At 44.1% G+C, this 12,435-nt stretch overlaps 1 protein-coding gene across 5 annotated transcripts in view; it reads right to left on the minus strand.

The window, feature by feature from the left end:
• Nucleotides 1–3,177: 3,177 nt before the first annotated feature.
• The window catches only part of mob2a (MOB kinase activator 2a), a 62,157-nt gene continuing 52,899 nt past the window's right edge, over nucleotides 3,178–12,435 (minus strand). For all 5 annotated transcript variants that reach the window (XM_030424691.1, XM_030424689.1, XM_030424690.1 and 2 more), the window contains 4 exons: nucleotides 10,431–10,591; nucleotides 8,373–8,469; nucleotides 4,050–4,174; nucleotides 3,178–3,837 (listed from right to left, as the gene is read on the minus strand). In XM_030424691.1, the coding sequence (XP_030280551.1) occupies nucleotides 3,515–3,837; nucleotides 4,050–4,174; nucleotides 8,373–8,469; nucleotides 10,431–10,591 (706 nt within the window). In that variant the 3' untranslated portion in view covers nucleotides 3,178–3,514. The remainder of the gene's footprint in view (nucleotides 3,838–4,049; nucleotides 4,175–8,372; nucleotides 8,470–10,430; nucleotides 10,592–12,435) is intronic.

Below are 12,435 nucleotides of genomic sequence, written 5' to 3' on the forward strand. Positions count from 1 at the left end.
ACAGTGTTGTGTGATGAAAACAAGTGACGGTCGTCCTGATAGTGATTTTATTCTACACATTCACACTTTGTTCTTAACATTTACCCTTGAAGACACATTACTTATATTTTCAACTTCTGAGACAAAAGTTGGAAAGTCGAAAATAAAGTCGAAGTTTTCTAAGTTTTCAGCTTTTTCTCAACATTTAGACTTTTTCAAGACATGTTTCTTGTTTCCAAAATTGCACTTCAGCTCTTTTTTCAGCTTTTTTCTTAACATTTCAACTCTGTTCAAAACTTTTGAGAAAAAGTTGAAATAACGTCTTATTTTAAGTTTTCCACTTTTTTCTGAACATATCAACTTATGCACCTTTTTCATGAAATTGTACTTCAACACTATTTTCAACTTTACTCTTAACATTTAGCTATTTTTTCAACGTTTTGCCTTTTTTCCTCAAAATTGAATTTCAAACTCTTATTTACAACTTTTGAACTTTTTTCTCAAAAACTGAAAAAGTTGGAAATAAAATTTGAAGTTCAGTGTTGAGGAAAAAAAGGCAAAGCGTTGAAAATAAAATCGAGTACACAAACAGGTGGAACAGATGAGTTTTGATGCTGGGTTGAGAAAAAAAATAGATTTTTTTCATGATGCACTTCAAGAAAAAAGTCAAAAGTGAAAATGTTGGGGAAATGGTCGAAAAATTGAAATTTTGAGAAAAAGGTTGAAAGTATTTTTTTTTCATAAAATGTTATGTTTATTTTCAACAAATAAAGTCAAAGTAACATTTCCAGAAAAAAGCAGAAATGCCAGGGAAAAAGTTAAAAAGTATATTACTAAATAGTAATATAGTTGAGGTACAGATTCATGAAAAAAGTAAAAAAATATGTTGAAAATAAAGTCATAAGTAACATTTCATGATAATGTCTTTTTTTTTTATTTAGAAAAAAAGTTCAAGTAACATTTCCAGAAAAAAGTGGAGATGTCGAGGAAAAAGTGGGAAATAAAGTCAAATGTCGAAAAGTTTCATGAAAAAGTCAAAAAGTTGGTACAAATGGAGTTGAAATGTTAAGAAAAAAATCTAAAGTCGAGGTAGAATTTTGAGAAAAAAGTGGAAACATTGAGAAAAAAAGTTGAAAAGTTGAAAATAGAGTGTAAACGTGGAGAACAAAGTGTAAATGTGTAGAATAAAGTATCTGGACTGTGAACTCAGAACGTTACACTCATGTAGTGTCGACACAGACCGTCGACTCCAGCAGCTCTCAGTCGCTCCTCACTGGTTCTGATGGACCAGAACAGCTGACTCAGTGTATTTCAGCTTCATTCTTGAAGTGCATAATGACAAAAAAACTTCTTCCTCTCATTTTTTTCTCATCCTGGCCCTAAAACTCCTCATACAGGTGGAGTATTCAAGGTAAAAGTAACATAATGTTGCTGTAAGACAATTTCTTTATTTTAAAGTTTAGAAAACTTTATGAATGTTGAACAAATATTATGTCATTCATCTATAAATAGACATTTCCCACAATGCAACCAGTAACACGCTGGTGTTACTGGGCAGGTTTTGTATAAATGCCACCCTGATGACATCACTATGACATCATCAGGGTTTATTCCTCACAGAAGTCTTCTGAGTCACAGACCACATCAGAAAACAGTTTACAGACTGACTGACGCTCCTCATGATGAGTTAACTGTGAGTCGACTTCATCTTTACGACGAGCGTCATCTTAACGAGGCCACACACACACACACACACACACACGTTTTTAATCTTCTGACACAATCAACACAAAAGACGCAGAGACAAAGTGGCATTTCTCTCTTTTATTAGATTATAATCCGCAGAGCTTAAAATATTAAATTGCTTTTAACTTAGTTAATAATTAAAATACATAAAAACGAGAGCCAGAACTGAAAAACCCTGCAAAAAAAAGAAAAATAACAGAAAAAAAAACAGAAAAAAACAGAATTAAAATAAATAAAAAAGGAGAATTATAAACCCAATCCTCCTCCGTACAGAGGCTACGTCTGACAGAACCCGCTTGCGATTCTTTGTACAGTAAAGTCCAAGCAGACTGTGCATTTTCTATACATGTGTAATGATACCGTTGTTATTATTTCTGACCTAAATCTTCCTCTCATAATCTTTTTTTTTTTTAAAAGCAAATCTTAAAAGGGACAGATTTAAAAATAAACAACAAAAAAACAAGAAGACAGAATTGGTAGATTCTTGTAGTTTTGCACTGGGAGCACTGGTGACTGTTAAACAGCAGAGCAGCTCCACACCGTCTCACTCCCACTCCCTCTTTTCGTTCTCTCCGTCTCTGCCGCTCTGGGCCTGCAGACATTACCTCATGTCTTTGTCCTTCTCTGCAGCGGGAGTGGGTGTTTGGTGGTGGTGTTGGTGGTTAACGGAGCTGCTTCCACCAGCAGACGGCTCCGATTCTGCCTCGCGCCGGCACCGGTTCTGTCTCAAAGCATCGACTCTCTGATCAGATTAAATATCTAACATACAATCTTTATATTTCCTTCTCCGTCTCCCTGTCTGAGGCGTTCTCTACGCGCGTGTGCTGCCCTCTACAGGTGGGCTCTGGGACATGTTTGTTAGGGGAACACCGGGCGATCATGTGACGGGTTAAAACACGAATGACATCTTGTTGTACGAGGGGGACTGAGCAGTGTGGTGAACAAGGGACAGAGAATGGAAAAAAATAAAAATACAAAATAAAAAAGAGAGAGTGACTTCTCTCTGGCAGCAGTGACGTATTCTCTCAGGTCCTGAGTAGGAAGCGCTTTAATCATCCCCCACATAAACAACCCAAACAGTGATTGGCTAGTATCGCCCACGTCAGGCAGCAACGTGGCTCCCTACTGTCCAGCGGAAGTCGCCGTGCGCTCGCAAGGCCGCCTCCCGCCGCTGCAGGAGGAGGAGGAGGAGGAGGAGGAGGAGGAGGAAGGAGGGAGCGACGAGCCCGCAGGTGAGCAGAGACGCCTCTTCTCCACACATTAACAACACTGTACAATAAGTAGGTTGAAGCAAAGCGGAGCCCCCTGCCTGTACTGTATGTTAGGTAGAGGATGGAGGGAGGGAGGTGAGGGCACACCCCCCCACCCCCCCCCCCCCACCACCCCCCTCGGCCACAACAAAAAATGAAACTCAATAAAACTCCAACAAAAAAAAATAAAAATAAAATAAAAGTGAAACAAAAAACCAAAAAAATAAAAACATACACATACTTTTTTGTTCCTAGTTTAAATTGCAGAGAAGATGGGAGGGATTTGCCCCAATGGGAGGAACGCTCACGCCAATTCCTGCTGGCGTGACAAACCCCTCCCCGCCACCCCAAACCCCCCGAAAACCCTCCCCCCCTTTCCTTCCGGCTGGTTGGTTGGTGTCGTAGCGAAATATAAGGGTAGTGGAAGGTCTCTTAAGTCCTGCTGGCACCGAGGGAGGGGGCCAGGCTGTCTTTCCTTCTCTCCTCTATCTTATCTTCTATCACCCCCCAGGGCTGCTGTCTCGCCGCCGCCCCCCCGCTCATCTCTCCGTCACGTGGTTTTGTGAAGAAGGGGAGGGCGCCGAGGCTGGGGTGGAGGGGGCCGGGGCGGGCGCCGGCTGCGGCGGGGCGGGGGTGCAGAGGATTTCGGACAGGTCGTCCATGATACAGGTCTCCTTGGGGTCGACCAGGTTGAATTCCCTTACGAAAACGATGAAATGTGCATACAGAGTGTTCAAGTGGCCCTGCAGGTCCAGAGCCACCGTCTCTTTAAAGTGCGCCCAGTAGAGGTGAGCCAGCACGTGGAACAGGTACCGGCAGATCTTCTTTACCAAGGACTCAAAGGAGTTGGGGAACTCTTTACCTGGGGGGAGACAAACGGGACAGGAGAGGCTGGATTAGGGACACGGATTCACAACGAGGAGGAGACAAGTTTGTCTGACGTTGTTCGCTAGATTTACTGACAACAAGTCTGACCGAACTCATTCCCTCTCACTGACACTTCACTGGGAGAAGCAGCAGGGGGCAGCAGCTCAACATCAGGAGACTGAAACCCCTCAACAGGGAGATACTCACCATATTTTGTAGGAAAGATTTCCTCATCTGTGACCAGTTTCTGACAAAGACTCATTACAAAGTCGACATATTGCGGAGCAGTGCACTTCGTCTTCTTCCCCCTCTCGTCATACCAGTAGTATATTCTACAAACAGAAAGAAGAGACGGAAGAAAACATGTCAATCAATGTTGTCACACACCAGCTTGCAAAATAATATTTACACAAACGTGACCTGCCGATGCAATTAAATCATTATGAGTGTTTTCTTAAGAATGTCTGTGGTTCGTTCAAGCAGACAAACAAACAACACACAGGTGAGAGACATGACTCGTCACCTGGATCCATTTCCTCATTCAGGAAAAACCCACGCTCCCCATGACGTTTCAGTGACTGACTGACACAAATACCAATGAAGATTAGAAGATACAGCCTGGTGAAACTACAAACTGTCTCCTGTGTCTCACGCTGACGCATCCTTATCCAGATATCACGTTTGCGTGTTTTAAACTCAGAGGACTCGCTGAACTCTGGGACCTGGAGGTTTAATTTCCTTACTGGGTCAAAATTCCCCCGCTGTCGTTAATGGGACACTGATCCATGGACCGGTCTCGCTGCTGGTCAAACATTTCCGGAGGTGGTGACCCAGATAGATAGAAATGTAGGCAGGTCAGCACCTTAAAACTACACGAACGAGCAGCTACGAGCGAGGCAACACGTCAGTGAATCAGGACTGGTTCAGGCGACCGCAGAAACGCGAGCCGACCGATCGGTGAGCTGGAAAAGGTCGATTAATAAGCGGAGATGTGTGTACACGTGTTAGCGGAGCGGGTCTGGGAGGCAGCGGGTCAGACATTACAAATCCTGAGGAATGTAAAGCGTCCACATAACTGACCCTGCAGGAGGGGGACCTACTGACCACAGCACCCGGACCAGACTCTTACAATACACTGACTCACACCGGATCAGACCGAGTGTGTGTTTGTGTGGGAGAGACTGACTGAACTACAAACATGCCGTCTCAAATCCTGCATCCACTCAGACATGACGAAACTATAAACACATACAAAACCACACAAACAATCTTTACTGATTATTAATTTGATTCATGCAGTTTGTGCTTACTTAATATTTTAAAAGCTTCTGTTGCCTTTTTTGTTGTTCTGCAAAAGGATGAACTGTTTTCATTTGATTGTTTTTATTTTCTCATTATTTAGTGTTTGATCTCCTCTCCTGTGAAATTCTAACTTTGATACAATACCTTGAACTATATCAATCCTCAATACCATGTTTGACACAACGGGGACAAACTGACGAGACGATGAGGGCATCAAGATGCTCAAATCTCATTAAAAGATAACGATAACGAGGTTGCGTACTTTGTGTTAAGCACAACAGCAGAGGTTCATTTACTTCTGGCTTACGTCAAATGAGTGGGAGGAGGCGGCTCTGTGTCGGGAAAGGAGAGGTGTGTGTCGACTCGCAGACGCAGAGGAGAAAGAGAAAGAAGATGCTGGTTCTTGATTATCAATACTGCGGAAAAAAGTGATAGGATGGGATTGCAGGAGGTGGGGAAGTGTTGTACTATTATATTGCTTTTAGGGGTGGGTATTGGCAAGAACCTCACGATACGATAAGTATCACGATACTTTGGTCACGATACGATACGTATCACGATATTGCGATATAAATAAAGATGAAAACACAAGTACCTGTATATGTACATCAGATGATATTGATCGGAGGACAAATTGAGTAAAAACTATTTCATTCAAAACAGCCTCTCCATTTTATTAATTCCCATAAAATTTCCGGGCAGTAATATTCTCTTTGTCCAGCTCGTTGTTCTTGCTATCTCTCTTAAATTTGAAGCCAAAGTGCTTCCAAACGTCAACTTTAAATTGCGGAGGCGTTGTTAACTTGCCATCCATTTTGCAAAAACCTCAGCCACTCTCTCTACTACAGAAATACACCCGCTGCACAGCAGAGTCGCTCTTCGGCGATATATCGATATTTGGAGTTGAAAAATCGGTATTGTATTGGGCGGCAAAGTATCGCGATATATTGCCGTATCGATATTTTTGCCCACCCCTAATTGCTTTATGATATCAGGCTGCACCTGCGACACTGCGGATGATTAAAGGATGTAATGAAAGCATAAAAATGTTGATCACTAACTAACTATAAGTTTGACATGTTTGCACTTTGATGATATTTGTAACAAACCTAAATTAATCTGTGTATTTTCCCAACTAAATCCAAACCTGAGGTTAATGTACAGCGTGAGGTCATTTCCACACATCCCCCCCTCTCTCCCACACACACACACACCCACACACACACACACCCACACACACACACACACACACACACACACACATCTGTCCACCCACCCGTACTAAATGGGTCTAAATAGCTACCAAATGGTTCCGTTCCCTCATAGCTCATGGAAACATTTTCTTCCTAAAATAGTGCTGAGTGCTGCCTTCAGGCCCGGGCTTCTGACGCTGCTGTGACTGTGGCTCAGTCACCACAGATGGGAGGGGGTGCCAGGTCCTGCACGGGCAGGAAAGGGTGGGGTGCCCGGCAGGGTACTCTCATAAACGTTGGGCCTCGTCTCAGAAACAAAAACTGCATTTAAACTTTTTGTTGAAAGTTGAGAGGCAAACGAGACAAACCATAAAGTTCAGTCCTGTGTTTTTCCTCTGCATTAACACAAACCTGTGTTTTAAACAGGTCAACACACAGCGCAAACAAAAACACGCTCATCTGCACTAATCCTTCGTTCTTCACATACCGCAGGCAAAACGCGTTCCCCTCGAACCGTTCTCAGGGTGTGGGGGCAGAGGCAGTGCCTTCAGGTGACAGCAGTGGAAAAATCCACACTTTGACAGAGAGCTTGACTCGTGACAGGTCTGTCATATGTGTGTCACGTCTCAAGAGTTGTGTTGTTTGTGCCGTTTCTCTCCGGGGACGGCGGACGTGGAGCGAGCACAGTTGTAGGTAATCAGGTTTTTCCAGCCTTTAAGTTTACACAGGGGGAATGAAGACAAGGGCTCACACATAAAGATGGCACCCCGCCCTGACAGGGCAAACTAGTTAGATAAATACTTGCATTTAGTCACCTCCCCCTCTGTTAACACGGCATGAAAAGGCCTCCGTGTTATGATTATCTTTAAACGTTTAACTACTGCAGAGGTATGCCGGGCTTTACTTTACTGTACACAGTAGCAATTTACCACCTTGGGAGAAAACTGCAGCCGCAACAGCCCTCTGAAAACATCACAGACATTTGTGAAAGAATCTGTGTGGGTGACTTTAAAGGGCAGTTTCACCAATTTTACTCATCTAGGTGCGTTTACAGGTCTTGGGGAGTAGTGGTGCATATGTGAATAAAGCAGTATGAAGCCTTTTGTGGCTCCAGGAGAAGATCACAGTGGATGATGTGAGTATGGTGATATTAGAAACCTTCAGATAGCAGCAGCCGGTCACATTGTATATAAACTGAGGCTAACGCAGCGACTGCACTGGACGAGTTAGACGAAGTTAAAGATCTTGAGAGGAGGCGAAACTAAATGATTTACAGTTTGACACACATGGTTCTACTTGTGCCAGACTACGTAGTCACACTGTGGCTGTTTTAGACTTTTTATCTTTCCCTGACATATGGATACTTTTACCAACTTGATTCACAACTCAGAATGACTTCACCATCACGGAGGGCAGGACAGAAATCTATAAATCTCCCGTGTTTCTGACATGCAGTCTGGAATAAGAGGTCAAAAACAGACAGAGAATCCAGTAAGCAGGGACGGTAGCACTTGCAGTTTCCTGACCAGTAAACACGATATCTTTTTTCTGTGGTTTTCCGGCACAAACAAGTCTGAAAGCACAACAGAATAAGGGGGTAAATGGTTTCTGTGTGCTGCTTGGTATTGTAAGAACAGGAAGGAACGTGGTGCTAAAACAGCTGTAGACCACTTGATTTTTCCGATTCAGACATCTGAAGCGTCAGTAGACCATTGTTTTAGGGCGACTGGGTTTTTTGGACCTCGAAAAAATGTGCCGCAGCGGGCCGGAGACACACAGGTGCCACGCTGAACGCACCACGGCTCTTAGGTAAATATACATCCTGCTGGAGTACATTAAAGCTGCATACTGCACATTCCAAGATGGACTGCGTGGGTAGTTAAAATGAACCTGATGGCACGAGTCGTTCCTCGCTGACCCCCGGGAACCGTCCCCTTGATGAATTAACCAATGGGACGCTAGATGTCTGATGAATAAACCAATGAGCCCGGGCAGGTGAGCGATGAATAATCCAGAAGCGGTGGAGATAACTTACGTGTTGCAGGTTGCCGTCATGGCTTGACAGGTGTCCCCAGTGCAGAACTCTGAGATGGTGCTGTACTGCAGGTTGATAAGATTGAAGAATGTTGTTGCTGCGACAAAAAACAAGAGGGAGAAAGAAGTGTTAACACGGGGAATAAATCACAGCGGACAGTCAAATACTTAAGCAAACGAACGTGGACGACTCGTCACTGTCATGTCACGTTCTTCTGTGAACGATGAGGACACACCTATAGTGCTGCACACTATCCATCTATCTGTCACTTTGATCAGTGGGGCAATAGTCACGTGTCCTTCAGGTCAACACATCGTTCAACAGCGTGTGAGCCTCAGAAACAAAAACACAAAAATGGGAGGTTGCTGCAGCTTTGAGAGAGTTGTTGCTCCAGTCGCTGGAGACTGAAACAGGTATTTCTGCCTGTTAAACAAAGTATTGGGCAAATGAGGGGGTCTGTTACAGGTGAAAAATGTTTCCACTCAGTCAAAAATGTGTTTGTGTGAGATGCAGACTCGTGAGATCTTCCTGGTGTGTTGACACTTCTTCTTCGCTAACAATTTGCTCGAAGCCTTTGAACGTGTCAGCGAAGCATTCTTGTCATTTTGGAGCAGCCACAACAAGCTAAAACATTATAATCAATAAATAAGCCGTATAATAAAACAGACAGTTTCATGTTTGACTTGGATTTCAACATCTGAACAGGCAACAGAGAAGATTTTTATGTAAATGTTGATCGCACGATGTAATGGAAATGTACTTTTTCTCTTTAAACAAAGCAGTTTTGTCTGAGGGCTGATGATGAATCTCCCTGGAAAATGAAGGCCGATTGGCGATCGAGTCATAATAAAAAGTAAAATAAAACCATGTTTCGTCCAGTGTTGTTGGTCGTTGTAACTCTGAGGAAACGGGGAACGATCCAGTTGCCTTTGCGACGCCAAAAATAATACAACTTGGACTCTCTGGAGGGGTAGAAGTTTTACTGTTTCCTCTTCCACCTCCAGAAAACATGACGTGGATCTGTGATTCAGAGGGTTCACTTTCTGTTTAAACCGCAGCCAATAACGCTTAAATAAGGTAGAATAATCTCCTATAGAATCGTAGAAGAGCTCGCTCACTTTAAGTTGTAACTTCTTCTCTTTTCATATAGAATGAAAAACACTTCCCACAGGACCGTCCTGTGTTTTCCTGGTCAACAAACGAAGCTGCAGAGTTGGAAAATATTCTGTACCGTTGGTTTTTTACATGTGGGCAGAATTAAATGACTCAAATTGATTTGGTTAATAAAAACTCTTTACTCAAAACATTGGTGCACATCCCTGTTTTTTTGTGTTAAAGCAAAAGCCCAATTAGTGGTAGATACAGGATGATACAAGCCTGCTTATATAACTCCCAATTTCAACACATTACAATGTGGAAACATGTCCCATCTGTTTTACGTAACAAAGATTAATGACTCTAAAACGGAAGAAGAATGTTGTTTTGGTTTTTTTCTTTCCCCCCTCTGAGCACCTGGCTGGTTTGGACACGTAACCAAAGCAAAGTCCGAGAGACGGACAAAATAAAGAGTCTCGTGAGATCGATCGAGCTGCCGGGACGCTGCGAGTTTACAGAACTCCAGAAATGATGCTCATAACGACAGCGATAAATTCCAGTAAGAGTTGAGACACTGCGCTGATGCTGGCAGTAAACAATTGTGTTTAAATAAGCGGTGTGTGTGTGTGTGTTTGTGTGTGTGTGTGTGTGTGTGTTGTTATTGGGAACAGGCTCAACGCTGTGCCAGGCCTGGATCATGTTAAAGGCTTGGCTCTGTCACAGAGCTGCATCTCCAGCACCGCTGGAACATCTTGTCATCTCCAGATGATAAATACATACCGAGCTGGAAAAAAACAATTCCAAACACTTGAGGAAATCTATAAATACGTCAAAGCAAACACTGAGCTCGACTCAAGAATTTTTACGTAATAAATAAGGTAATAAGAGTCTTTTACATTTTTAACGATGCCCATAAGAAATTGCTCGTGCAGGCTCTGCGTCTCTACACGTATCATCACTTACTGTTGCTGGCTAGCCATTCGTTGAGGTCTATCTCTCTGGGCAGCACCACCAGCTCCTTGAGGTCAAAGTCCACCACGCGGATTTTCGTGTACTCTAGCTCCAAGTACTGCTTCTTCTCTTCCGTCGGAGGCTTCTTCCCATTTGGCTTCGTCTTCGACTTCCTGTAACACAGAAGAAGAAGAAACGTGACGGGTTAATGAGCTGCAAACAAGTTGATGAGGGCAATAAAACAATAAGGAGGTTACAGAGGGAGGTTTCAAAACAAAAAAAAATGCGGGAATCAATGTGAACTCTTCGCTCAGTGCTCAGAATTTTCCAGAAAGACGACACTGCAAAATATACAGAAGCCTACCAGACATTCAGGTCGCGCAAGTCGAATGCTGAGCCAACACAGTCGCTTGACGGGTTATTTGCTATGCAAATCTAATAAAACTCAACCGGAAAAGTTATGAAACACAAACTCCTGCATTTTTCCCCAATACTGAACTCACAGCGGACCAAACAAAGAGTCCTCTGTTGCTGTATCTGACCCGTAACTCCAACCTCTGACCTAATGTCAGCTCTATAGCCTCGGCGCAGACAGCCGTCCCCAGCGCCTTGTACTTCCACTGCTAGTTTTAGCATGAGGATGTCATATCACACTCTTCCTGCACTTCCCGGGCCGTAACCTCTCCTCCTCCGAGCCCCCCTGCTATCAGCTTGTATCAGTGGAGGCAGTGCAATCTGGGGTCAAAGGTTAAAAGACTCGAAACACGAGTGAGACCAACACACAGAGGAAGAATTGTCTGGGACGGTCGTTAAAAAACTACAGACTAATGTAATCGACAGCCCCAGACTCTGAAAGTTGGCGCTTGCGATTGGCTAACTTGATTAGTATTCTGTTCAAGGCTTTCCTCTACTCCCGTTCCCAACTTTTCCCTACATCTTCAGTTCTTCTTGGCTCTGCTACCGTTGTTTGGGTTTGCTTAAGGACAAGGGAGTTTCCGTTTGCTCCCTGAATTTACTGCGCTTACGTTGACCCTCATTTCCGCTCATCTTACACTCGCCCCCCTCCGTCTCCAGCTCTCAGCCCTCCGTCTAAACACACTGATCCAGCCATGTGTTCTCGGCTCTACCCTTTCCTCCCAAAGTAACACTCCTCCAGATCCCCCGACAGACGGCGGCTCCAGGAACCCGACGAGAGCTCTCCTAACGGCAGTAATGACGAGGGGGATCATAAACACTATTTTCCAGCAGCGGCCAAAAACCCTTCTCACTTTCACTCGGGGCTTTGCTGCGACTTTACAAGACAGACGCAATGACTGGTGGGGTTTCTGCAGGAAATATGGGAGGGGGGTTACATTTTACACTCCAGCCAGAGATATCAGAAATAGATTTAGAGGGAGGAGGATTGAGAATAGAAGGGGTGGAGAAGTGAGAGCAGAGAGGGGGGAGAAGGACAGGAATGAAGAGAGGAGGTAGATCGACACAGGCCCAGCTGATATCCATGGGAACTAATAAACACGTACAAAACATGAGCGGACTGTGGAGCACGAGGCCTGTTGGCCGGAGCACGGCGTTCGAAAAGGCCTTCGCAATTTAATTCCCCCCTCTCCAGGAAGCGTCGCCCTGCTTTTCCACCGCAGCAAACAAGGGAAGGCATGTCAACATGTGGATGCACACAGAGCCTGCAGCCCTCTGTAAATGTTTAAGTCCCCTCCCTCCTCCTCCTCCCCTTCAACATGTCTGCTGTCATCTAATTTAGCTGTCAGGAGAAATGCTTAGCTGCAAACTGCCTTTGGGCCTTCTGTGGAAAACTGAGACACGCCGCTGAGGTTCTGGTTTGCTGGGTAAGGATTCATCAAGGTATTGGGACTCTTCCCATCAGGCAGCTTGCGAGCTTGTTTCTGGCCACTGCAGATTACACCGCTGGCTAATTATTTATGAGCGACTACTTTCTGTTTCAGTGCGTTTCTCCTGTTGCTCTGCTCTTTATTTCTGTTTCTTGGGTTTCTTCGGGCCTGTA

The sequence above is a fragment of the Sparus aurata genome, chromosome 8, assembly GCF_900880675.1.
Source record: "Sparus aurata chromosome 8, fSpaAur1.1, whole genome shotgun sequence".
NCBI lineage: Eukaryota > Metazoa > Chordata > Actinopteri > Spariformes > Sparidae > Sparus > Sparus aurata.